The sequence below is a fragment of the Solanum tuberosum genome, unplaced genomic scaffold (assembly GCF_000226075.1).
Source record: "Solanum tuberosum cultivar DM 1-3 516 R44 unplaced genomic scaffold, SolTub_3.0 scf00086, whole genome shotgun sequence".
NCBI classification, from domain to species: domain Eukaryota; kingdom Viridiplantae; phylum Streptophyta; class Magnoliopsida; order Solanales; family Solanaceae; genus Solanum; species Solanum tuberosum.
Genome location: NW_006239010.1, coordinates 637,094 through 661,053, shown reverse-complemented (window position 1 = coordinate 661,053; position 23,960 = coordinate 637,094). Strand labels below are relative to the sequence as shown.

Below are 23,960 nucleotides of genomic sequence, written 5' to 3'. Positions count from 1 at the left end.
ACCTATGAAGTTTAATTTTCTAGAGTGCACTATTTATAAGTGGCAACTCCTAAGCTTACGTACACATTTAATAGGTTAGTCTAAATAATTTATTGCTTATAAATTAGTTGTCTTTGTTCATCTACATATATAGTAGTATAGTAATGTACAAAACACACTGCATAATTTCTTGAATATTTCAAACACATTTGTATCAAACAATATGAGTAGTGTATCAAAACTTGTATCCTCAGTTTGTAAAAAAATAATCAAACCATATTCACCTACTCCAATTTCACTTCGTTGTCTACAAAACTCTCTTTTCTTGATCAAATAATTTGTTGCATCCATACCCCTATTGTCTTTTTTTACCCTAAATTGAGTAACACATGGTCAAATAAACCAAGTAATGTTGTATCTCAACATCTTGAGAAATCCCTTTCAAAAGTTTTGACCAATTATTATCCATTAGCAGGGGAATTGAATGACAATATTTCTGTTGATTGTAATGATAATGGAGTTGAATTCTTCACTACAAAAATAGATTGTCCAATGTCTCAAATTCTCAACGACCCTTATGCTGATAAACATAATATAGTCTATCCAAATGGAGTTCCTAATGCGTATTCATACAAGGGTAGTCTTGCAGTGTTTCAACTTAGTCACTTTAATTGTGGCGGAATTGCAATCAGTATATGTTTTTCACATAAGATTGCGGATGGATATACATTATGCAACTTCACTAACCATTGGGCTACTATAGCGCGTAATCCTATGAGTTCAGAGATATTACCAATGACTCCTCAATTTAATGGAGCGTCTTATTTTCCACCTATAAAAGAGGATTTGTCACAAACAACATTCATTCCTGAACTAGAAACAGAAAAATATTCAATCAAAAGTTTTTCTATCTCGTCCTCCAAATTAACCGCGCTGAAAGCTAGAGTTATTAATCAATCAGAAGTACAAAATCCGACTGATACAGAAGTTGTGTCAGCATTCATTTACCAACGCGCCATGGCTACAAAAAAAGTGGTGACCTCTACACTCCACCAGGCTTTAAGCTTACGTCCTCCATTGCCAAAAAACACTATGGGAAACAATGTTTCTCCATATTGTATACATACAAAAGATGGGAAAGAAATGGATTTGCCACAAATAGTTGGTAAACTACGAAAGGCCAAAGAAGAATTACGAAAAAAATATAAAAATGCTCAACCAAATGAATTTGTATCTATAGCACAAGAAGCACTTAATGAAATGATTTTCAACGGTTCATCTTCTAATTTCTATATGAGTAGCACCATCAAATTCCCCTTTTATGATGTTGACTTTGGATGGGGAAAGCCTGAAAAAGTTTGTACACCATTTAAAAACATGTTTACGTTGATGGATACTAAAAATAGGGATGGAGTGGAAGTGATAAGTGGCTTGAAGGAACAAGACATGTTAGCTTTTGAGAGGGATGAAGAGCTCCTACAATTTGCTTCTCCAAGTAGCTAGCTAAATCAATTTTTATCGTAGTGGGTTGTGTGAAATAAAAGAGTGTTGACACTATTAAGTCGTAACAAGTGTTGTTACATTTTTACTCGATAATTGGTATTGTTGTTACTCTCTTGTTCTTGCTATTTAGCGTGGATATTATTACTGAATTAGATTATATTATTTTTCAATAACATGGTATTGGAGTCATGACAAATAATAGTCTACTTTCTTTTCATTATCCCCATCTCACAATAGAATATTTAGATGTAACTGAGTTAATGCCTTTGCAACTAGAGTCGCTAAAGCCTGAATTTTGACACAATTCATAAGCTACCTTATATTGCTGATACGCATATATGCGATTGAAGAAGAAACCAAATACATAGTATACTTGTGATTATGGATATCCAGATAAAAGTAATGGTCTCAAACAGTTAAATTTCTGTGACTTTTAGAGAGATCTAAAACTTATTCACCTGCCTCTTGTTCTTGAACAATATTTCTTGCAGAATCCTCAACAGCAGTGTCACAGTTATGTAATTCAATGAAAAAACATGTATTGTACATGAACAGAGGACAACAGATTCAATATGTGAATGCATAATAGATTGATAACATTATCTATTCCGAATAATCACATAACACGAAATAGATATTATAGTACATCAATAAATACCGTTCAGAACCCCGTCGACTGAAATGACGCGAAAAATCCAGACCCGTAAAGGAGAAGGGCCGGTGGGGGCATTTGGGAAAGTCGGGCCGATCGGGTGTCTTCATTCAAGCGACGGTACAGAAGAAGAACGAAACGAAGTGAGAGGCCGGGGTCACAAATGTATTAAATATGCTTATTCATTAAACATGAATTTTACAAATGATCAAAATAAAAAAGAAAGTGAAAGATTTTACTTTTCAAAATATTGAGAAAAGGTTCTTCATTTGGAAGATGGCATTAGATGATCCCTCGAAATAAGCTTCATTCCCCTGTATATGCAAGATAAAATGTAGAAATCATCAATCCTAATTTCAAGGAGGTACGATGAGAGAATCGAAGAAGTGTTTAGAACTTACTGTGACTGTTATGTATGTAAACCTTAAAGGAAATTATTTCCCATGTCGTCTTGTTCTTGTACAATATTTCTTGCAGAATCCTCAGCAGTAGTGCTGCAATCATGTAACTCAATTGACTCCAAAGTACAAATTTCCCCAAAGTCTGCTGGAATTTCTTGCAGGCCGCGACACTTCTTCAGAACTAGGCGTTTTAGATTTGGGATGTTATTACTGCTAGCTTCCCAACGCGCAAGATTTGTGAGACTCAGTAACAACAACTTCAAGCTTTTGAACTTACCTTCATCACACAATATCCATTCATCACTCATGGTTGGACAATGTTTAAGTTTGAGCTCTTCAAGATTTGGCAACATCATAACAGTTGATGATATGTCTGCCCAATCAAAATCATGATAAAAATTTAAAGACAACCGCCTAAGTGATGTTGGAAAACCAAATCTCTTGATGGGGTGTTGAAAAAAAGTTGCGTAAAACTTGAATGCTTCGAGTTTCGTCAATCTAGACATATCCAATAGCCGATGGGGAATAATTTCCCTGAAATGAGGTACATGAATGATCAACCTCTTTATATTGGGAATGCCAGAAAAGACTTCATTTGTACAACTGTTGAAGCAAACACCAGAAAGTTCCTCTAGATTTGGCATCCCAAGATGCTTATTTAGAATACTTTCTGTTTTAGGACTGGCTAAATAAGTGGCTTCTCTCAAATGCATATACCTCAAGTTCCTCATCATCCATATCTTCCCAGGTAAAGTTACATGAATAGAAAAACCTCTACAAATTAGAGTTTGCAAATTCTGAAGCTTTGAGATTGATTCAGGAATATCTCCGCTAAAGTGAACTCGGAGATATCTCAAATGAAACAATTTTGTAATCACAAGTGGAAACTACTCGAACCATACACGTTTATTGAATATGGCCAATACCTTGAGAAGGTTGAAACGGGAGAAAAATTGATGTAATTGGGGTTTAAGTTGTGGATCCAAGTAAGAAAAAAAGTAAATAGATCTGGCCACAGAGGGTAATACCTTACTACAATCATCAGCTGAATAAGATAAAGCTTGAAAACTGAAGCGACGAACATTATGCATTTGTGTTGGAAAAGTATGGTAAGTTCTGTTAACATACATATGCTTTGTCATTTCAGCTTCTGTCAAACAGAACTCACGCAGTAGATCATGTATTCCACATGTTTTTATCTCACCATTGAATCTCCTTTCTCTAGCCTGTATCAAGTTCCTGCTAATAGGGTCCTCCAAATAATCTATTGCCACTTCCTCCAAACTTTTACCATTTTCGGAAGTCCTTATAATGAAACCTTCTGCAATCCATAATTGGATCAATATCAGAGTCTCAAACTGAAAATCCTCTGGGAAACCACTCATAGATAGAAAGCAAGGTTTGAGGTGATTAGGCAAGTGGTGGTAACTCAAACCGAGCACTCCTAAGCATTTATCTGGATGACTAGCAATAATTTCACTCAAGGTTTGGGCAACATCCTTCCAACCTTCGAATGTCCTGGCCACTTTAGAGAGATGTCTAGCAATCACTGAAATTGTCAAGGGTAGTCCTCTGCATTTTTCTACTATTTCCTTTCCAATTTCTTCCAATTCGGGAGGATGATCATGTTTTGGTCCAAACACCTTATCACAAAGTAACTTCCAACCGTTTTCTAAATCCAAAAGGTTCATCTCATGAGGTCTACAAGCATTTGCATACATTGCTACCTCAGTTTCTCTAGTAGTCAATAAGATTCTACTCCCATTGTTGTAATTAGGAAATATTCCTCTTATACTATCCCAAACATCCCTACTCCAAATATCATCAACAACAACAAGGTATCTTCGACCCTTAAGGTTCTTTTGCACCAGGTCAGCTAACTCATTGTCATCCATCTTATCATAATCTCTTGCATTCACAATATCTATTTTCTTTAAAATGCAATGTAAAGCTTCTAACAAAACATTTCTACATCGAAATTCTTGAGATATTGTAACCCAAGCAAGAATGTCAAAGTGATACCTGATTGTTAGATGATCATAAGCTTTTCTAGCGAGTGTTGTTTTGCCAATGCCACCCATGCCTGATATTGTGACAATGTCTAGATCCGATGGTGGTCCTGTCAATCTTTTAATTATGATCTCCAAGTCATCATCAATTCCCTGAACGATACCATCTTCCAACTTATCTGACAGCATTGCATAACTTGTAGAAGAAGTACCAATCATGGAATCCCCGGATAATTCAAGAATTTGATCAGCATCATGAGAAACAATCTCCATCACCTGTTTCTTTATTGTATCCATTTTTTCAACAAGTGGTAGCAAATCCTGGTGTTGTAAAATTCCAAACATCCAGCTTCTCCCTTTGATGATTTGACGCGTTTTCAGCTCAACAATATCTTCGGCCTCACTAGCAGCATCTCTAATTTTTTCCTCCAAAGATTTGATTTTTCCAGGTTCAAATTCATCAAGAACTTTTTGGAAATATTCAGCAATAGCACGAAGAGAATCGAGCGTTTCAGCAGTATGACCATGAAAGAGTTCATGAAAATTTCGTTCGTCAAGAGATTGAATAAGAGAAATTACAGCACTATAAGCTGCCATCAAGTATTCAAGATTAATCAAAATATTGTAAATGGAATATTGTTTGAAGATGAACAAGCTCTGTTTGCAAGGAGAGAAATTTTTTGGTTGTAAGAAAAAACTTTGAATACGAGGGTTGAGTTATGACTCAATTTTTAGCTCATGCCCAAAAAAAACTAAGTCAATGCCAGTTGTGTGTGTGAAATTGGATCTGTCAATTCCAGTAGGTATATAGTACTAATGTTTTTCCCATCCCTTTTAGAAGCACTAATTTTTTTTTTATTTGTTCTTGATTGAATAAAACAAGCATCTTTACAGTTGTTAATTAATGGATCAGAAAAGCAACATTAATCAAATGAACAATACTAATTGGTGCTTTTTAAATTAAGAAAAAATTAACGGTATATAAGGCATAATACATAAACATGACACTCAAACTTGGTCTCAGGCTCCCTGATAAGTAAATATTCCAACTTTGAGAGTGGAAATGTAATCATCTTAACTTGATTTCAAATGACAACTAAATACTCTAACTCGTCCCTATTGTCCACATCCTGACATGACATATAGTTTTTGAAGGTGTCTAAATGAATTTTAATAACTGACAATATTTGATTTGAATTTGGTTATTTTCTTATCTATTCAAAGCATAATGTTTCCCCCTCTTTGTTACATATTTAAATTTATCTCAATTGAGGCTTAATAAGACTTATGAGCTTCCTAATTAAAGTCTAAAGAGTGTAACTTTTTTTTTCTTACTATGCGAAAGACAAAACTGGATTAAAAGTTTTAACTGATATTGTTAATTTAAAATATTAATCAGTTGTTGTCTATTCTCTTATTTATTATCATTGTCTACTATTTAGGCAGAATACCCTCACCCATTCAAAAATAGAAAGAATATAAATAAAGGCGCATACACGAGAAGGACCCCCCCCCCCCCTTCTTTCTTAGAATTCAACATTTATGATATGTTTTACATCTTGTTCGCTCACTCTTCATTCAGGGTGATTCGAACCAGGGGAAAGAGAGAAGGAAAAAAGAATTATTGATGGATAGGTAATATACCTCCTATTGATAGCTGTATTATATGGTATGTCATTGTATGTGACAGTTTCGTATTCTAATGATCCCGTCTTACCTGATGATTAGGATTTGCTTTCCCTATTGAAAAAAAGAGATCTGTATCAGTCCTTCCAATCAAGCAAGCGACCAACGATTGCCATCAAAGCAAGAAGTATAGACTATAGACTTGTAGGATCAAGTGGGAACTTGACAGGTCTCGCAGCTACTAAGCTTTTCTCAATTTATCATTTTTTTAATAGTGAAGATGTGAGTGGAAGAGTAATGGTAATTGATTAAAAGACTTGAACTGCAACAATCAAAGATAAAAATAATTTTCATTAAAACTAAGAGTTTACAAAACTAAACAGTAAAAAAAGATAATGGGCCAAAGATCTGTCACATTATTAGACCATAGTCCATAGTTATAATATAGATACATTCAACTCTTCAAATTATGACATTTAAAAAAAATTCAAAAATGTTAAGTGGTGAAAAACATTTAGATTCAAGTGCATATAGTGTACACACAATATTCATCGAACCCTAAATCAAATATCAAATGTAAAGTAATTTTTTGAGTAAATTAGAAACTAAATATAAAATTATTTATTAATTTTATAAATGAACAAGTATTGTGTGACATTCTAAAATAGTATATGAACAACTATTATTAGCCTGATGAAGTAATAAAGTAAAATCTTAGTAATTGGTTATAAAGTTCTAAAATTTAGGTCCACCTACACAGTTTGGTGTCCTGCCTATGCCTACCCATATTTTGCTCATCTAAATGTTTGGCCGCTGCTGAAAATAAATTATTTTTATTACAAGGAAGAAGAAAAAGCAAATCAAACCAATTGAAGCTTATTACCATTTCATTTGATCGGCAAAGCAACGAGCCAAGAAGCTCATTTACTCAAGAAGTGTCATTAATGTTATTTGTAGGGTTATTTTTATTTTTTCAGATTTTGTTTAGTATGTAATACTAAACTTTTTCAACGAAGCACTGTCGGTCAATACCCCATGACATAGGGTGGGTCCGGCCCTGAACAAAAGTAATGCATCGGGACAAGTGTATCTTGTATCAACAAAGCTGGTAATTATATATCGGAACATGATGTATCGGGACGTTGAGCGATAGATCGAGACATGTGTGTCTTGTTTATCAACAAAGGTAATGTATCGGGACGTGAGTAATGTATCCGAAATTCTTAAAAATTTAAGGGATTTTTTTAATTTGAAAAAGAGTAAGGATAAGATGTAATTAGCTCTTAACATTATAAGATTGATATATTTTTTACTAAATTTTTACCTAATTAGTCTCTAGCTACTTGTTTGTAACCTATGAAGTTTAGTTTTCTAGAGTGCACTATTTATAAGTGGCAACTCCTAAGCTTACGTACACATTTAATAGGTTAGTCTAAATAATTTATTGCTTATAAATAAGTTGTCTTTGTTCATCTACATATATAGTTGTATAGTAATGTACAAAACACACTGCATAATTTCTTGCATATTTCAAACACATTTGTATCAACAATATGAGTAGTGTATCAAAACTTGTATCCTCAGTTTGTAAAAAATAATCAAACCATATTCACCTACTCCAATTTCACTTCGTTGTCACAAACTCTCTTTTCTTGATCAAATAATTTGTTGCATCCATACTCCTATTGTCTATTTTTACCCTAAATTGAGTAACACATGGTCAAATAAACCAAGTAATGTTGTATCTCAACATCTTGAGAAATCCCTTTCAAAAGTTTTGACCAATTATTATCCATTGGCAGGGGAATTGAATGACAATATTTCTGTTGATTGTAATGATAATGGAGTTGAATTCTTCACTACAAAAATAGATTGTCCAATGTCTGAATTTCTCAACGACCCTTATGCTGATAAACATAATTTAGTCTATCCGAAGGGAGTTGCTAATGCGTATTCATACAAGGGTAGTCTTGCAGTGTTTCAACTTAGTCACTTTAATTGTGGCGGAATTGCAATCAGTATATGTTTTTCACATAAGATTGCGGATGGATATACATTATGCAACTTCACTAACCATTGGGCTACTATAGCGCGTAATCCTATGAGTTCAGAGATATTACCAATGACTCCTCAATTTAATGGAGCGTCTTATTTTCCACCTATAAAAGAGGATTTGTCACAAACAACATTCATTCCCGAACTAGAAACAGAAAAATATTCAATCAAAAGTTTTTCTTTCTCGTCCTCCAAATTAACCGCGCTGAAAGCTAGGGTTATTAATCAATCAGAAGTACAAAATCCAACTGATACAGAAGTTGTGTCAGCATTCATTTACCAACGCGCCATGGCTACAAAAAAAGTGGTGACATCTACACTCCACCAGGCTTTAAACTTGCGTCCTCCGTTGCCAAAAAACACTATGGGAAACAATGTTTCTCCATATTGTATACATACAAAAGATGAGAAAGAAATGGATTTGCCACAAATAGTTGGTAAACTACGAAAGGCAAAAGAAGAATTACGAAAAAAATATAAAAATGCTCAACCAAATGAATTTGCATCTATAGCACAAGAAGCACTTAATGAAACAATTTTCAACAGTTCATCTTCTAATTTCTATATGAGTAGCACCACCAAATTCCCCATTTATGATGTTGACTTTGGATGGGGAAAGCCTGAAAAAGTTTGTACACCACTTAAAAACATGTTTATGTTGATGGATAATAAAAATAGGGATGGAGTGGAAGTGATAAGTGGCTTGAAGGAACAAGACATGTTAGCTTTTGAGAGGGATGAAGAGCTCCTACAATTTGCTTCTCCAAGTAGCTAGCTAAATCAATTTTTATCATGTCGTACTCACAGTTAGAGTAATATCGTAGTTAGTTGTGTGAAATAAAAGAGTGTTGCTTGTTTTGAAGGTGTGGTAGTAGTCTCTTGACACTATCAAGTCGTAACAAGTGTTATTACATTTTTACTCCGTTAAAAGATATTTGCTATTGTTGTTACTCTCTTGTTCTTGCTATTTAGCGTGGATATTATTCCTGGATGAGATTATTATTTTTCAATAACATGGTATTAGAGCCATGACAAATAATAGTCTGCTTTCTTTTCATTATCCCCTTCTCACAATATATATATATATTATGGAAACAGGTGTCTACGAATGAAAATCATTCTGTGTCTTAAGATATTTGGTAGTTGTACAAAACTTGGTAATAAGAAACTTTGCCTCAAACAAGGAAGAAAGATCAACAAGTCCTCTCTCTCATCAGTCATTTTTGGATGATGATATGTTTGAGAAGGTGACTGATGCATCCACGTGATCAAAGGAAGCTTGAGAGATTCTACAAAATTTTCTCCAATGAGTTTGATAAAATGATAAAGGTAAAACTTCAAACTTTTAGGGATTATTTTGAATTTTTAAAAATATTGAAAGAATCCATTTCTAATTTCCGTTCAAGAGTGATGATTGTTGTGAATCAAATAAGAAGGTAGGGGGAGGAAGTAGACGGTATGTGTGTGGTAGAAAAGATCCTTTGCCCTTTAACACTTAAGTTTGATTATGTGGTGCATGGTATTGAGAATCTAAAGATTTACTCAATGACGATTGAACAATTGAAAGGTTATTTATCAAAATCAAGCATCCTTGAAAGATTATGGAGGAAAAAAGAGTACTTATAGAGGAAATGGACAAGGAAGATGTTGTGGGAGTTGTGGAATAGGAAGAAGCTATTGTAACAATGAGGACGTGACTATTACCAATGAAATGTGGTATGTCAAATCACTATAATAAAAGAGATATTTAGTGACAATATTTATTGCCGCAAAAATATTTAGATGTAACTGAGTTAATGCCTTTGCAACTAGAGTCGCTAAAGCCTTTAGCAACATTTATACAGAGTGTTGGTTGCTCTGTATGTTGTTCACATCAAACGTGATTTAGCTCTCTATACATACCTGTCTTCATCATGTGTTCAAACCGTATCTCTTTTCTTACTATTCCTTGACGTCTTTTTGGGGCTTTCGATGAGTGATTTCACGAAATTGATGTAAGTGAAATGGCTTGGTTAGTATCAACATTCCAACACAATTCATTAGCTGATCAAAGCCTGAATTTTGACACAATTCACAAGCTACCTTATATTGCTGATACACATTTATGCGATTGAAGAAGAAACCAAACACATAGTATACTTGTGATTATCGATATCTAGATAAAAATAATGGTCTCAAACAGTTAAATTTCTGTGACTTTTAGAGAGATCTAAAACTTTTTCACCTGACTGCTCGACCTCTTGTTCTTGAACGATATTTCTTGCAGAATCTTCAACAGTAGTGTCACAGTTATGTAATTCAATGAAAAACATGTATTGTACATGAACAGAGGAAAACAGATTCCAAGTGAAACCAACGATTCTTATACGCACATAATAAATTGATAACATTTTCTATTCCGAATAATCACATTACACGAAATAGATATTACAGTACATCAATAAATACCGTTTACAAAATACAAAATCACAAATGTATTAAAAAACGAAAGATTTTACTTTTCAAAATATAAATGAAAGGTTCTTCATTTGGAAGATGGCATTAGATGGTCCCTCAAAATAAGCCTGTATATGCAAGATAAAATGTAGAAATCATTATCTTAATTATTTGAAGGAGGTAAGATATAATAACAAAGACGAGAGAATCGAAAAACTGTTTACAACTTACTGCGACTGTTATGGATATAGATATTAAGGATATTATTTCCCATGTCCTCTTGTTCTTGTACAATCTTTCTTGCAGAATCCTCAGCAGTAGTGCTGCAATCATGTAACTCAATTGATTCCAAACTACAAATTTCCCCTAAATCTGTTGGAATTTCTTGCATCTTGTTGCAATTCTTCAGAACAAGGCGTTATAGATTTGGGAAGTTATCACTGCTAGCTTCCCAATGCTCAAGATTTAGTTTGCTCAGTAACAACAACTTCATGCTTTTGAACTTGTCTTCATCACTCAATCTCCATTCATCATTCAAGGTTCGACAATGTTTAAGTTTGAGCTCTTCAAGATTTGGCAACATCATAACAGTTGATGATATGTCTGCCCAAACAAAATGATTACACTTGCTTAAACTCAACCTCTTAAGTGATGTTGGAAAACCAAATTTCTTGATGGGGTTTCCCAAATAAGGTGACCCGTAAAACTTGAATGCTTCGAGTTTTGTCAAACTGGACATATCCAATAGCCGATAGGGAAACTTTGTATTGTTAAAAGGTAGAGAAATGATCAATCTCTTTAGATTGGAAATGCCAGAAAAGACTTCATTTGTACAACTCGTGTAACAAAGAATAGAAAGTTCCTCTAGATTTGGCATCCCTGTCACAAGACTTTCTGTTCTAGGACTGGGTAAATAAGAGGGTCCCTTCAGACGTATATACCGCAAGTTCTTCATCATCCATATGTTCTCAGGTAAAGTTATATCAAAATAATTACCACTACAAATTAGAGTTTGCAAATTCTGAAGCTCTGAGATTGATTCAGGAATATCTGCGTAAAATGGAACTTGGAGATATCTCAAATGAAACAACTCTGTAATCACAAGTGGAAATGATTCGAAGTATCCAATTGTATTGAAGATGGCCAATACCCTTAGAAGGTTGAAACGAGAGAAAAATTCATGTATTATAGGATTACGATGGTAGATGGGACATGTGCCGAGAAGCTTATGACGGGGTTTATGAAGTAGGTGTAATCGAGAAAATAAGTGGATAGATCTGGCCACAGGGGGTAATACCTTAAAACAATTTTCAACTGAATAAGATAAGGTTTGACAACTGAAGCGACGAACATTATGCTTTTGTGTTGGAAGAATAGGGTGAGTTCTCTGAACATGCATATGCTTTGTCATTTCAGCTTCTATCAAACAGAACTCACGCAGTAGATCATGTACTCCACATGCTTTTATCTCACCATTGAATCTCCTTTTTCTAGCTTGTATCAAGTTCCTGCTAATAAGGTCTTCCAAATAATGTTATGCCACTTACTCCAAGCTTTTACGACTTCCAACAGATGTCCTTATGAAACCTTCTGCAATCCATAATTGGATCAATCTCCGAGTATCAACCTGAAAGTCCTCTGGGAAACTACTCATAGAAAGAAAACAAGGCTTGAGGCGATTAGGCAAGTGATAGTAACTCAAACCGAGCACTCCTAAGCATTTATTTGGATTACTAGCAATGTTTTCACTTAAGGTTCGGGCAACATCCTTCCAACCCTCTAATGTCCTGGCCACTTTAGAGAGATGTCCCGCAATCACTGAAATCGTTAAGGGTAGTCCTTGGCATTTTTCTACTATTTCCTTTCCAATTTCTTCCAATGCAGGAGGATGATCATGTTTTGGTCCAAACACCTTATCACAAAGTAACTTCCAACCGTTTTCTAAACTCAAAAGTTTCATCTCATGAGGGCTACAAGTATTTGCATACATTGCTACCTCGTTTTCCCTAGTAGTCAATAAGATTCGACTTCCATTATTGTAATTAGGAAATATTCTACGTATACTATCCCAAACATCCCTACTCCAAAAATCATCAACAACAACAAGGTATCTTCGACCTTTTAGGTTCTTTTGCACCAGGTCAGCTAACTCATTGTCATCCATCTTATCATAATTTTTTGCGTTCACAATATCTGTTTGCTTTGAAATGCTGTTTAAAGCTTCTAACAATACATTTCTAGGTCGAAATTCTTGAGATATTGTAACCCAAGCAAGAATGTCAAAGTGATGCCTGATTGTGAGATGATCATAAGCTTTTTTAGCAAGTGTTGTTTTGCCAATGCCTCCCATGCCTGTTATTGTGACAACGTCTAGATCCCGTGGTCGTCCTTTCAACCTATTAACTATGATCTCCAAATTACCATCGAGTCCGTTCACGACATCATTTTCCAGCATTGTGTAACTTGTAGAAGAAGTGCCAATCAAGGAATCCCCGGATAATTCGAGAACTTGATCAGTATCATGAGAAACAATCTTTATCACTTGTTCCTTTGTTGTATCCATTTTTTAACAGCTTTTAGCAAATCCAGGTGTTGTGAAATTCCAAATTTCCACCTCGAGACTTTGACAATTCGAGAACTTTTCAGCTCAAGAACATCTTCTGCATAACTAGCAGCAACTCTAATTTTTTCCTCCAAAGATTTGATCTTTTCAGTGTCAAATCTACTCTTGCTAGCATTTTCAAGAACGTTTTGGAAATATTCGGCAGTAGCATGAAGAGAATCGAGCGCTTCAGCAGTGTGACCATGAAAGAGTTGTGGATTTCGTTGGTCAAGAGTTTGAAGAAGAGAAATTACAGCAGTATAGGCTGCCATTAAGTCAATATGGAAAGGAATTGAAACAAAATAATTCTTCAAGGAGTAGAGACTTGTTGTATTTATAGAAACTTGTTGTATAAAAAAGTTTCAAAACGTTGTACTTCGAATTGACAGTCCCAAAAAAATTTCAAATAGTAGTACTTAGAGTTAACAGTAGAAACTACCGCGAAATTGCTCCCAATTTTTTTTTCAAAACGTTGTTCTGTGAATTGACAGCAGAAACTACATTGAAATTGCTCCCAAAGAAATTTCGAGGAAATCAAGTCTAAAGTTACACTTGGATGTAAATACGGTTTATATGTCAATACATGAGAATTTTTTTAACGTTTTAATAGGGTATATGTGAGTCATTTGTATAACAATAAGGGTATATATGAGTCACTTTCATAACATGTATATATTAGCCACTTTCATAACGGGGTTTATCACAAAGTTGAGGGCTATATCAGACCATTTTCCCTATTTTTATGTGATTTTATTCATTTTTTTTTGGTATATATCCAAAATTAACTTATTTTAAGTACAAGATACTTGAAATCAAATATAAAAAAAATGTAAAGAAAATAAAAGAAATAGAAAAAAGATAAGAAATTTTTAAAGATTTTTTTTCTAAAAAAACATATATACACGTGGAGGCGCATGTATATCACTGGAACTAATTAAATTAGGTTGTGGCTCCACGTCTGCACATAAGGTGCAAAGCAATACAGAAAAAGAAGAAGTTTAGGGGTAATATGAAAAATAAAGTGTGTTCCTGAAATTTCGATCATAATTGAAGGGGCTACTTATGCCTTTTTCCAATTTTAATCCCACAGGTTGTAACAAAGAAGAACTCATAGTGTCTCAAGAATGGTCAGTTGCAGAATTGGTCATATTGTTAATCATTGTGACATTAGTAGCCCTAATGCTTGAGTTGTCAGAATTGGTCATTTGAGATCATAAATAATGTCCAAGTTGACATTATATTAAAGTTTTTTTAACGATAATGTCATAAAATAACAAATAGATTGTATAGCAAATATGGGGTACACACAAAAAGCGCGTGTCGAAAGACTAATATATAATAAACGTTGAACCTCATTGACTTGTTGTGTTTGTTTACTTGTTCATGTTTTGAACTTTCTTAATAAAAATCCTGGCTCCGCTACTAATTGAAAACAATCACTTTGTTCCTTGTTTGTTCCTCTAAAAGGCTAACTTAAAGAAGCAAGTTCCTCTGCGTGCCTTTGTTTGAGCTACACAACATAACTTTTAAGTGAAGAATGTTCAATATAATTTTCAGGTAGAAATCCTAGCTCCACCACTCTTCTATGATTGTAGCTCCGCCTTTACCTATGTAAGAAAATTGGCTTACAAAAAAGTAGACTTTTGTGTAGAACAAATGGTATATAGTATCATAGCAAAGGGTAGACACCTCTGTTTCTTAGAAAATGGCACAATATTATTCTCTTTTCGTCAAATAACCAACATTTGCATCAAACTTTTTCTACCTCAAGAGATGGGGACTTTACGCCAATGTATGTACTTGCTTAATGTATAATTGCAATGAGTTTCAACATCAATAGTATACGATAAAAAAGAAGTCAAAGTTCACAAAAAGTAAAAGAATCTCATTCATCGTCTACGTATCATTCCCCAAGACATCATGGAGATTATACACTATACATCTACTCTCTGACATTCCTATCAGAAGCAAAGATGGGAGAATCGAAGAACTGTTTAGAAGTTACAGTAATTGTTATGAATGATGTAGACCTTAAGGAAATTATTTCCCATATCCTCTTGTTCTTGTACAATATTTCTTGCAGAATCCTCAACACGAGGGGGGCAATCATGTAATTCAATTGATTTCAAAGTACAAATATCCCCAAAATCTGCTGGAATTTCTAGCAGTGTGTGGCAGCCCTTCAGAACAAGGCATTTTAGATTTGGGAAGTTATTACTGCTAGCTTCCCAATGAATAAGATTTGCGCCACTCAGTAGCAACAACTTCAAGCTTTTGAACTTGTTTTCATCACTCAATCTCCATTTACGACTAAAGGTTAGACAACGTTTAAGTTTGAGCTCTTCAAGATTTGGCAACATCATAGAAGTTGAGGATATGTCTACCCAATCAAAATCACTACACAGAGTTAAAGACAACCTCCTAAGTGATGTTGGAAAACCAATTCTCTTGATGGGGTGTCGAAAAAAAGTTGACCCATAAAACTTGAATGCTTCGAGTTTTATCAATCTGGACATATCCAATTGCCGATTGAAAATTTCATTTATTTCATATGGTAGATGAATGATCAACCTCTTTAGATTGGGAATGCCAGAGAAGACTTCATTTGTACAACTGGTGGAACAAAGAATAGAAAATTCCTCTAGATTTGGCATCCCTGTCAGAAGACTTTCTGTTCTAGGACTGGATAAAAAAAGGAGTCCCTTCATACGAATATACCTCAAGTTCTTCATCATCCATATCTTCCCAGGTAAAGAATAACTTCTATCTAAAGGATAACCACTAAATTTGGCATCCCTGCCACAAATTAGAGTTTGCAAATTCTGAAGCTCCGAGATTGAGTCAGGAATATCGTTGTGAAATGGAAATTGGAGATATCTCAAATGAAATAACTTTGTAATCACTAGTGGAAATGACTGACAACTTACATTTTCATTGAAGATGGCCAATACCCTGAGAAGGTTGAAACGAGAGAGAAATTCAAGAGGTTGATCAAAGTGAGAAAAAAGGTAAATAGATCTGGCGACAGGGGGTAATGCCTTACAATAATCATCAACTGAATAAGATAAGGCTTGAATACTGAAGCGACGAACATTATGCTTTTGTGTTTGGAAGAGTAGTAGGGTGAGTTCTCTCAACATGCATATGCTTTGTCATTTCAGCTTCTATCAAACAGAACTCACGCAGTAGATCATGTATTCCACATGCTTTTATCTCACCATTGAATCTCCTTTTTCTAGCCTGTATCAAGTTCCTGCTAATAAGGTCCTCCAAATAATCAATTGCCACTTCCTCCAAACTTTTACCATTTTGGAAATCCTTACAAAACCTTCTGCGATCCATAATTGGATCAGTCTCCGAGTATCAACCTGAAAATCCTCTGGGAAACTACTCATAGAAAGAAAGACAAGGTTTAAGGCGACTAGGCAAGTGGTGGTAACTCAAACCGAGCACTCCTAAGCATTTATCTGACTGACTAGCAATTATTTCACTTAAGGTTCGGGCGACATCCTTCCAACTTTCTAATGTCCTGGCCACTTTAGAGAGATGTCCCGCAATCACTGAGATTGTCAAGGGTAGTCCTTGGCATTTTTCTACTATTTCCTTTCCAATTCCTTCTAACTCAGGAGGATGATCATGTTTTGGTCCAAACTCCTTATCACAAAGTAACCTCCAACCGTTTTCTAAACTCAAAAGCTTCATCTCATGAGGGCTACAAGTATTTGCATACATTGCTACCTCGTTTTCCCTAGTAGTCAATAAGATTCGACTTCCATTGTTGTAATTAGGAAATATTCCTATTATACTATCCCAAACATCTGTACTCCAAATATCGTCAACAACAATAAGGTATCTTGGACCCTTTAGGTTCTTTTGCACCAGGTCAGCTAACTCATTGTCATCCATCTTATCATAATCTTTTGCGTTCACAATATCAGTTTGCTTTGAAATGCAATGTAAAGCTTCTAACAATACATTTCGACATCGAAATTCTTGAGATATTGTAACCCAAACAAAAATGTCAAAGTGATACCTGATTGGGTGATGATCATAAGCTTTTCTAGCTAGCGTTGTTTTGCCAATGCCACCCATGCCTGTTATTGTGACAACGTCTAGATCCCGTGATTGTCCTATCAATCTTTTAACTATTATCTCCAAGTCATCATCAAGTCCGTGCACAATATCATCTGCTGACTGATTTGACAAAATCGGGTAACTTGAAGAAAGAGTGCCTATCAAGGAATCCCCGGATAATTCAATAACTTGATTAGCATCATGAGAAAGAATCTCCATCACTTGTTTCTTTGTTGTATCCATTTTTTTAACAGCTTTTAGAAAATCCAGGTGTTGTAAAATTCCAAATGTCCACCTCGAGACTTTGATGATTTGAGAAATTTTCATCTCAAGAACATCTTCTGCATAACTTGCCGCAACTCTAATTTTTTCTTCCAAAGATTTTAACTTTTCATTGTCAAATCTACTCTTGTTAGAATTTTCTAGAACTTTTTGGAAATATTCAGCAGTAGCATGTAGAGAATCAAGCGTTTTAGTAGTATTACCATGAAAGAGCTGCGGATTTGGTTGTTCAAGAGTTTGAAGAAGAGAAATTACAGCAGTATAGGCTGCCATTAAGTCAATATGGAGAGAAATTGAAACAAAACAATTTGAAGGAGTAGAGAGGATGTAATGGGGGTACACAAAGGAAAAATAGGAAAGGGGATTACAAGGGGGAATTGAATGGTCACCATGAGCTTCTAAAAAATGAATCTCTTACCACCAAAGGATGTGTTGCAGTGTATGATGTTGTTTTTCTCTTAACTACATATATCGAGTTCGAGCCTTGGGTATGAAAAAATCTTTGGAAGGAAGCACTTTCCCCCGATGAGGGTGTTACACGCCGTAGTTCAAAATAATTGGACTTTAATACGCGTGTCGAACACCAGGCAAAAAATCAAGAAAAATAAAAAATGAATTTCTTTGAAATTTTGAAGGGTAGTACCTAGAATTGACAATTGAAACTATAATGTGAAGTTGCACCCAAAGAAATTTCAAAAAGTAGTACCTAGAGGCTGGAATTGATAATCGAAACTAGAAACTACCACAAAATTGCTCCTAAAGAAATTTCAAGGAAATGGAGTTGAAAGAACTATCTTGTGGTGCCTTCCTGTCACTATATTTATTATTGCAATAAAGATGGTTGTTGACTTTAGTTGGAGTTGGTACGAATTGATCAAAATGATCCCTAATGTATGGGGTTTGGATTCTTTGATCCTTTATATATACCACTTTATTAAAATAGTCCTTAATGTATGTAATATGTGATCGTTTTGGTCCTAAACTCTAATTCCCATTTTCATCTGATTAGTGAGATTCCCATTTGTAGAACAACGCGTGAAAGCACCAGTCATCAACGAAAAACACTTACATAGTTGAACAGACGAAAACAGATTCAAGTGTGAAACCAGTGATTCATGTACTCCATAGGCAAGATATAAAGTAGAAGTCATCATCTTAATTTCAAAGAGGTAATTAATAATGTGAAGAATCGAACAACTTTTTGGAGAGATTAAAAACTTACTGCGACTGTTACGGATGTAGACCTTAAGGGAATAATTTCCCTTGTCCTCTTGCTCTTGTTCAATCTCTCTTGCAGGATCCTCAGCAGTAATGCTGCAATCGTGTAACACAATTGACTCCAAAGTACCAATTTCGCCAAATCTGCTGGAATTTCTTTCAGCCTGTAGCACTTCTTCGGTATGAGGCGTTTTAGATTTGGGAAGTTATTACTGCTAGCTTTCCAACACTTGAGATCAGAGCCACTCAGTAACAACAATCAACAACTTCAAGCTTTTGAGCTTGTCTTCATCACTCAATCTCCATTCATCAATCAAGGTTTGACAATGTTTAAGTTTGAGCTCTTCAAAATTTGGCAACATCATACCAGTTGGATATATGTCTGCCCAGAGAAAAAATCACTACACGAAGTTTGAGCCCTTCAAGATTTTGAAGCTCTGAGATTCATACAGGAATATCTCAGTTCAATCTAACTTGAATATATCTCAAATGAAACAACTTTGTAATTACAAGGGGAAATGACTTGAAGTATCCATTTGTATTGAAAATGGCCAATACCCTACGAAGGTTGAAATGAGAGAAAAACCATGTATTATAGGATCACGGTGGTAGATGGGAAATACAAAATCACAAATGGGCCAGACATGTATTAAACATGCTTATTTCAAAAACATGAATTTACAAATGATCAGAACATAAAATCGAAAGATTTTACTTTTCATAATATAAACTAAAACATTCTGCATTTGGAAGATGACATTAGATGGTCCCTCAAACTAAGCAACAGTCCCCTGCATATGAAAGATCAAAAGTAGAAGTCATCATCTTAATTTCAAGATAAACAAAGATAAGAGAATCGAAAAACTGTTTAGAACTTACAGTCATTGTTATGGATGATGTAAACCTTGAGGATATTATTTCCCATGTCCTCTTGTTCTCGTTCAATATTTTTGGCAGAATCCTCAGCAGTAGCGCTGCAATCATGTAACTCAACTGACTCCAAAGTACAAATTTCCCCAAAGTCTGCTGGAATTTCTTGCAGATGGCGGCACTTCTTCAGAACAAGGCGTTTTAAAATTGGGAAATTATCACTGCTAGCTTCCCAATGCTTAAGATTTGTGCCACTCAGTAACAACAACTTCAAGCTTTTGAACACATCTTTATCACTCATTCTCCATTCATCACTCAATCTACATTCATTACTCAAGGGTTCATAATGTATAAGTTTGAGCACTTCAAGATTTGGCAACATCATAGCAGTTGATGATAGGTCTGCCCAATCAAAATAGCAACACTGACTTAAAGACAACCTCCTAAGTGATGTTGGAAAACCAAATCTCTTGATGGGATCTCTCAAATAAGGTGCCCCGTATAACTTGAATACTTCGAGTTTTGTCAATCCGGACAAATCCAATTGATGATGGGGAATTCCTTTCGAGATATGAGGTAAATGAATGATCAAGACTTTTAGATTTGGAATGCCAGAAAAGACTTCCTTTGTACAACTGAAGTAACAAACACCAGAAAGTTCCTCTAGGTTTGACATCCCTGTCACAAGACTTCCTATTCTAGGACTGGGTAAATGAGAGGGTACCTCCAGACATATATACCTCAAGTTCTTCATCATCCATATCTCCCTAGGTAAAGTATGACCACTACAAATTAGAGTTTGCAAATTGTTAAGCTTTGAGATTGAGCCAGGAATTTTGACGTGAAATGGAAATTGGAGATATCTCAAATGAAATAACGTTGTAATCACAAGTGGAAAAGACTCGAACCATACATCTGTATTGAAGATGGCTAATACCCTGAGAAGGTTGAAACGAGAGAAAAAATCATGTGTTATATGATTATGACGGTAGATGGGCAATATCATGAGAAGCTTAATATAGGGTTCAAGAGGTTGATCCAAGTGAGAAAATAAGAAAATAGATCTTGCAACAGTGGGTAATATCTCAGAAAAATCAGCAAATGGATAAAATCTGGGTTGAAAACTGAAGTGACGGGCATTGTGCCTTTGTGTTGGAAGAGTAGGGCGAGTTCTCTCAACATGCATATGCTTTGTCATTTCAGCTTCTATCAAACAAAACTCACGCAGTAGATCATGTATTCCACATGTTTTTATCTCACAATTGAATCTCCTTTTTCTAGCTTGTATCAAGTTCCTGCTAATAAGATCCTCCAAATAATCTATCGCCACTTCCTCCAAAGTTTTACCATTTTCAAAAGTCCTAATTATGAAACCTTCTGCAATCCATATTTGGATCAATCTCCAAGTCTCAACCTGAAAATCCTCTGGGAAATCACCCATGGAAAGAAAGCAAGGTTTGAGGCGATTAGGCAAGTGGTGGTAACTCAAACCGAGCACTCCTAAGCATTTATCTGGATGACTAGCAATGATTTCACTTAAGTTTCGGGCAACATCCTTCCAACATTCCAATGTCCTAGCTATTTTAGAAAGATGTCCCGCAATCACTGAAATTGTCAAAGGTAGTCCTTGGCATTTTTCTACTATTACCTTTCCAATTTCTTCCAATTCAGGAGGATGATCACGTTTTGGTCCAAACACCTTATCACAGAGTAACCTCCAACCGTTTTCTAAACTCAAAAGCCTCATCTTATGAGGGCTACAAGTATTTGCATACATTGCTACCTCGGTTTCCCTAGTAGTCAATAAGACTCGACTCCTATTGTTACAATCAGGAAATATTCGTCTTAGGCTATCCCAGACATCCGTACTCCAAATATCATCAACAACAAAAAGGTATCTTTGACCCTTTAGGCTCTTTTGCACCAGCTCTGCTAACTGATTGTCATCCATTTTATTATAATCTTTTGCATTCACACTAACTGATTTCTTTGGAATACAATGTAAAGCCTCTAACAATACATTTCTAGCTCGAAATTCTTGAGATATTGTAACCCAAGCAAGAATGTCAAAGTGATACCTGATTGTTACCTGATCATAAGCTTTTTTAGCGAGTGTTGTTTTGCCAATGCCACCCATGCCTGATATTGTGACAACGTCTAGATCCCGTGGTCGTCCTTTCAATCTATTAATTATGATCTCCAAGTCATCATCAAGTCCCTGCACAATATCATCTTCCAACATTGGATAACGAGTAGAATAAGTGCCAATCAAGGAATCCCCATATAATTCAAGAACTTGATCAGCATGATGTGAAACAATCTCCATCACTTGTTTCTTTGTTGTATCCATTTTTTCAAAAAGTGGTAGCAAATCTTGGTGTTGTAAAATTCCAAATGTCCAGCTTGAGCCTCTGACGATCTGAGAAATTTTCATCTCAACAACATCTTCTGCATAACTAACAGCAACTCTTATTTTTTCCTCCAAAGATTTGATCTTTTCAGTGTCAAATCTACTCTTGCTAGCATTTTCAAGAACGTTTTGGAAATATTCAGCAGTAGAACGAACAGAATCGAGCGCTTCAGCAGTGCGACTATAAAAGAGTTCTGGATTTCGTTGGTTAAGAGTTTGAAGAAGAGAAATTACAACACTATAGGCAGCCATTAAGTCAATATGGAACGGAATTGAAACAAAATAATTCGTCAAGGAGTAGAGAGGATGTAATTCAAGATATCAAATATTACTCTTTTATATTTGTAGAAACTTATTGTATACATCCTCTTCTCCCACTTTTTATTACTTCTCCTTTTCCTATAGTAAAAAAAATGAAATTCTTTAAATTCGAAAAGGTAGTACTTAGAATTGACAGTAAAAGTAGAAACTACCGCGAAATTGTCCAAAATATAAGAAATTTCAAGGAAATTAAATGGCTTTGAATGACTTTTTCCTAGTACCCATCACTATTATTTCAATAAAGATGGTTGTTGGATAGGTGAGAGTTGATAATTGTGTAATGAATAGCTGTTTGATGCACCTACACTTTTTTAGTGACGTGACACCTAGTTTTTTTAAACAGAAAAATCGATAACATTAAACCGAAAATATTCAAACCAAAAAGCCTTCTATCGGACCTAGGTTACCCGGTCTGAACAACTTAGATAACTTTGGCTCAATTCTTATATTTATGTTAAGAAATTTCCTTAAGTTGTATAATAATGTATCCTTAATTCAGTAAGCAAAAAAAAAGTGTGAGTTTAGAACCTTTTTTTTGGTAGTACCAACAAACGTGAATTACATGAGCAAAAAATCATATTTAGTACTCATTATGGCAAAAACAACTTTTAATGGCAATAAATATACACATTAACAAAGAGTGCTAAAACCTTTACCATAATTAGGTAATTGCCATTGGATTCAATGTCGCTATTGTTAATTTGTATACAATTGATCAATTCAGATTCACCATTTACAGATCCAATAGAGAGAAGAAAGAAAGGAGAAGAATCTTATTTCAGTGAAAAATGAATTAATTGCGTGATTACAATGCAACAGTGCCTTATATACACTGTTAGATTTCTCAACTAACTGACAGTTGACTTAACAGCTTGCCTAATTTCTAAATTGCCATCAACTAACTTTTCATACAAAATTAAGTAATTCCTAAATCATTACTCCCTCTCAAGCTGGTGGGTGAGAAAACATTAAACACACCAAGCTTGCCAACTAAACATTCATGTTGTGATCTATGCAGTCCTTTTGTTAGTATATCTGCAAGTTGCTCTTTGGAGCTTACATGTTCTGTTCTCATCATTCCTGCCTGTATTTTTTGTCTAATAAAGTGACAATCAATTTCTATATGTTTCGTCCTCTCATGAAATACTGGATTAGCTGCTATTTGTGGTGCTGCCTTACTATCACTGTATACCACAGCTGGCTGTTCAGCCTCATTTCCCAATTCCTTCAATAAAGCAATGATCCATACTAACTCTGAAACAGCATTGGCCATGCTTCTGTACTCGGCTTCTGCTGAACTTCTGGAGACTACATTTTGCTTCTTGGACGTCCAAGACAATAGTGTCTGACCATGTTTAACCAGAAATCCTGACACTGATCTTCTTGTATTTAGGCATGCTGCCCAATCTGCATCACAGTACACACTTAGTTTGTTTGATTTTCTGCTACTCAACAGTATTCCCAGTCCTGGTTCTCTTTTTATGTATTTCATCATCCTTACGGCTGCCTCCCAGTGTGACCG

At 35.1% G+C, this 23,960-nt stretch overlaps 7 protein-coding genes across 7 annotated transcripts; 2 read left to right on the top strand and 5 right to left on the bottom strand.

Moving 5' to 3' along the window:
* The first annotated feature begins 531 nt into the window (after positions 1-531).
* On the top strand, positions 532-1,482 carry LOC107060477 (acylsugar acyltransferase 3-like). The gene has a single exon (XM_015308442.1). The coding sequence runs from the start codon at positions 532-534 to the stop codon at positions 1,480-1,482; it is 951 nt and encodes a 316-aa protein (XP_015163928.1).
* Positions 1,483-2,558: 1,076 nt separating this feature from the next.
* Positions 2,559-5,141, bottom strand: LOC107060476 (putative late blight resistance protein homolog R1A-10). The gene is made up of 2 exons (XM_015308441.1): positions 3,564-5,141; positions 2,559-3,422 (listed from the first exon to the last, which is right to left on the bottom strand). The coding sequence occupies exons 1-2, from the start codon at positions 5,139-5,141 to the stop codon at positions 2,559-2,561; spliced, it is 2,442 nt and encodes an 813-aa protein (XP_015163927.1).
* Positions 5,142-8,049: 2,908 nt separating this feature from the next.
* LOC102578524 (acylsugar acyltransferase 3-like) lies at positions 8,050-9,000 on the top strand. Its single transcript, XM_015308440.1, has one exon. The coding sequence runs from the start codon at positions 8,050-8,052 to the stop codon at positions 8,998-9,000; it is 951 nt and encodes a 316-aa protein (XP_015163926.1).
* Positions 9,001-12,204: 3,204 nt separating this feature from the next.
* On the bottom strand, positions 12,205-13,116 carry LOC107060475 (putative late blight resistance protein homolog R1B-8). The gene has a single exon (XM_015308439.1). The coding sequence runs from the start codon at positions 13,114-13,116 to the stop codon at positions 12,205-12,207; it is 912 nt and encodes a 303-aa protein (XP_015163925.1).
* Positions 13,117-13,199: 83 nt separating this feature from the next.
* LOC107060474 (putative late blight resistance protein homolog R1A-4) lies at positions 13,200-16,605 on the bottom strand. The gene is made up of 3 exons (XM_015308438.1): positions 16,437-16,605; positions 15,269-16,318; positions 13,200-13,528 (listed from the first exon to the last, which is right to left on the bottom strand). Exons 1-3 carry the CDS (start codon positions 16,603-16,605, stop codon positions 13,200-13,202), a joined length of 1,548 nt encoding a protein of 515 aa, XP_015163924.1.
* A 45-nt stretch (positions 16,606-16,650) lies between these two features.
* Positions 16,651-17,892, bottom strand: LOC107060473 (putative late blight resistance protein homolog R1B-17). The gene has a single exon (XM_015308437.1). The coding sequence runs from the start codon at positions 17,890-17,892 to the stop codon at positions 16,651-16,653; it is 1,242 nt and encodes a 413-aa protein (XP_015163923.1).
* A 597-nt stretch (positions 17,893-18,489) lies between these two features.
* On the bottom strand, positions 18,490-22,445 carry LOC102578200 (putative late blight resistance protein homolog R1B-23). The gene is made up of 2 exons (XM_006346728.2): positions 19,717-22,445; positions 18,490-19,628 (listed from the first exon to the last, which is right to left on the bottom strand). Exons 1-2 carry the CDS (start codon positions 22,367-22,369, stop codon positions 19,609-19,611), a joined length of 2,673 nt encoding a protein of 890 aa, XP_006346790.1. The 5' UTR covers positions 22,370-22,445; the 3' UTR covers positions 18,490-19,608.
* Positions 22,446-23,960: the final 1,515 nt, after the last annotated feature.

Coding starts and splice junctions, on each gene's coding strand:
- LOC107060477 (XM_015308442.1), top strand. CDS start 532: ATGTCTCAAATTCTCAACGACCCTTATGCTGATAAACATAATATAGTC.
- LOC107060476 (XM_015308441.1), bottom strand. CDS start 5,141: ATGGCAGCTTATAGTGCTGTAATTTCTCTTATTCAATCTCTTGACGAA. Junction 3,423..3,563: donor CAGCTGATGATTGTAGTAAG/GTATTACCCTCT, acceptor TGGTTCGAGTAG/TTTCCACTTGTGATTACAAA.
- LOC102578524 (XM_015308440.1), top strand. CDS start 8,050: ATGTCTGAATTTCTCAACGACCCTTATGCTGATAAACATAATTTAGTC.
- LOC107060475 (XM_015308439.1), bottom strand. CDS start 13,116: ATGCTGGAAAATGATGTCGTGAACGGACTCGATGGTAATTTGGAGATC.
- LOC107060474 (XM_015308438.1), bottom strand. CDS start 16,605: ATGGATCGCAGAAGGTTTTGTAAGGATTTCCAAAATGGTAAAAGTTTG. Junction 16,319..16,436: donor TGATCTACTGCGTGAGTTCT/GTTTGATAGAAG, acceptor TATCTTATTCAG/TTGATGATTATTGTAAGGCA. Junction 13,529..15,268: donor CATCATTCATAACAATTACT/GTAACTTCTAAA, acceptor ACTTAATGGCAG/CCTATACTGCTGTAATTTCT.
- LOC107060473 (XM_015308437.1), bottom strand. CDS start 17,892: ATGGCAGCCTATACTGCTGTAATTTCTCTTCTTCAAACTCTTGAACAA.
- LOC102578200 (XM_006346728.2), bottom strand. CDS start 22,369: ATGGCTGCCTATAGTGTTGTAATTTCTCTTCTTCAAACTCTTAACCAA. Junction 19,629..19,716: donor CATCATCCATAACAATGACT/GTAAGTTCTAAA, acceptor TTTCATATGCAG/GGGACTGTTGCTTAGTTTGA.